This window comes from Plasmodium gaboni, chromosome 3 (assembly GCF_001602025.1).
Source record: "Plasmodium gaboni strain SY75 chromosome 3, whole genome shotgun sequence".
In the NCBI taxonomy this organism is placed as follows: domain Eukaryota; phylum Apicomplexa; class Aconoidasida; order Haemosporida; family Plasmodiidae; genus Plasmodium; species Plasmodium gaboni.
Window position 1 is genome coordinate 743,319 of NC_031483.1, and position 2,435 is coordinate 745,753.

Below are 2,435 nucleotides of genomic sequence, written 5' to 3' on the forward strand. Positions count from 1 at the left end.
ATTAAAAAATATATATATATATATATATACTAATTAATATTATTATACATAAATTAAAAACACATAAAAAAATAAATTTTCTAATTTTAAATTAAAAAGTTAATCCATTAAAGACACCAAATGATGGATAAAAATTTTTTTCCTATTTCTAGAATTAATCTTTTATTTAAATGTTCAAAATATATTGTGCCTTTTTTTTTTTTTTTTTCATATTTATTTTATCATTTTTTTTTGTTTTATTTTTAACATTATGCTATATACAATTACATTTTTATATTTTTGTATTTTAATTTTTTTACTAGACATGTAATAATTGAAAAACCCTTGCATGTTTTCTAATGAAAGAATGTTTTTGGTATTTTCTAGAAAATTGAAATAAATATATGAAAATATATGATTTTTTGAAAAAAGTTTTATTTTTATTTTATTTTATTTATTATTTTTTTTTTTTCTAAGGTTCATTTATATATTTTTATATCTTTTAATAAATAACATATTTGGTATAATATATGATATAATATTATAAAGTGTGTTTTTAAATGGTATTTGAAAGGAAGAGTTATTATTATTTATTCTTTCATTTGGAAAGACATACATATTTAATATTGAAATATTTTCAATTTTAATATATTTTTATGATCATTATACAAAAAAAAAAATAACATAAAATAAAATAAGTTATGATTGTAAAAAAAATTACTAAAAGATAAAAAATTTGGAAACAAATTAGACAAGAGCATATTAAAAATGAATTAAATGGTTCTTAAAAAAATAAATAACAATAAAATAAAATAAGCACATAAATATAATATATATATATATATATATATATATATATGTGTGTATATTTTTATATGTTTGTATTTCTTCATGTTGTATCAATATAGTATCGTAAAAACAACCCAAAGGAACATGTTAAAAATTGAAAGGCCAATAAAATAAGGACCAAGTGATATTCTGATAAAGGTCCTAATAAATAAAGAATTAAATTTATTAAGGTATAATTTTGTGAATAAATTAATTTATTTGTTTTATAATTTATAATTGGTAATCTATGTCTTGGGCATGGAATAATATGAAATAACTGTGGTAAAGAAATAAAGAAATTAAGAAATTGTGGAATTAAAAACAATACTAAAGTTTTTGAAAAGTGTCCAAATATTGACACGACGGCTAAAAACATTCCACAAAAATATGTTAAGGTATTTCCAACAAATCCTTTGGAAGGATAAAAATTAAAAGAAAAGGTAGCCAAATTTATTGATAAAAAGGGAATGGTAAAAATTATAGACAAAAAATGTTGCTTTAAAATTAAATTTTCGACAATTCGAGACTTTCCAATGTTTAATGTAATTTCCTGAACATATTCACCCAAAAAAATTAAAAAAAATTAAAAAAAAATTAATATACATAATAAATATATATATATATATATATATATTTATATATTTATATGTTTATGTTTAAATATTTTAACTTATTACAATTAAATTGTGGATGGTTATGAAAAAGGATATAATTAAGCTCTGACCAATCTCCAACCCATTAATACCTTCAAAAATAAAATTAATTAAAAAAAAAAAAAAAAAAAAAAAGGATTAAAAAAATATATAAATAATAATATATTTATTTATACCTGCATATATGTTTATAGCATTTGTACAAAACACAGATAACAATATAATATAAACATAGTACAAAAATCCTATATTTATAATTCTATGCTTAAATATAAAAATTAAAAAGTTTGGAATTCTGATATGAGTTTCTCCTGAATAAGACAGGAGCAATGGTAAGCTAGCTAAAAAAAAAAAAAAAAAAAAAAAATATAAATATATATATATATATATATATATATATTATATTATATTATTTATCCTTAATATAATAAAACAAACCGAAAAAAGGTAAAATAACTTTGTATCTCCATTTCAAATCCAAAACATCATCTATAAAACCCTACACATACAAAATATATATTATTTATTATATATTATATATTATATATCATATATATATATATATATAACAATCCATATAGTAGTACATTTATATATTCATCCTTTTATTATATACCAGGAAGGTCATAAAAATTATTGACAATAATCCTGCGTTGTATTCCAATAACTGTATTATTTTAAAAAAAATTAGATATTCATAAAAATACAAAAATATAAGAACATTATGTACATATTATAAAATGTGTATTTTTTTTTTTTTTTTTTTCTATTTTTTTATATTTACAATTCTATGATCATTATAATATATGAGCTGATAAAATAAGACAAATATAAAATACAGAATGGATGGAAATAAACCTATAGGTTCTGCTACATAATCTTTTCCAGTTTTATTCAAATCTATTCCACATAAGCCTACAGAAATATATATATATATATATATATATATATATATTTATTTATTTATTTATTTTT

The 2,435-nt window shown here is 17.3% G+C and overlaps 1 protein-coding gene across 1 annotated transcript; it reads right to left on the minus strand.

Moving 5' to 3' along the window:
• Positions 1–868: 868 nt before the first annotated feature.
• On the minus strand, positions 869–2,375 carry PGSY75_0321200 (putative N-acetylglucosamine-1-phosphate transferase; the record flags this gene model as incomplete). Its single annotated transcript, XM_018784063.1, has 6 exons — positions 869–1,357; positions 1,485–1,552; positions 1,637–1,801; positions 1,899–1,959; positions 2,077–2,127; positions 2,245–2,375. Coding segments are annotated over 6 exons (965 nt in total), but the record flags the coding sequence as incomplete, so codon positions are not given.
• Between the last annotated feature and the right edge of the window lie 60 nt (positions 2,376–2,435).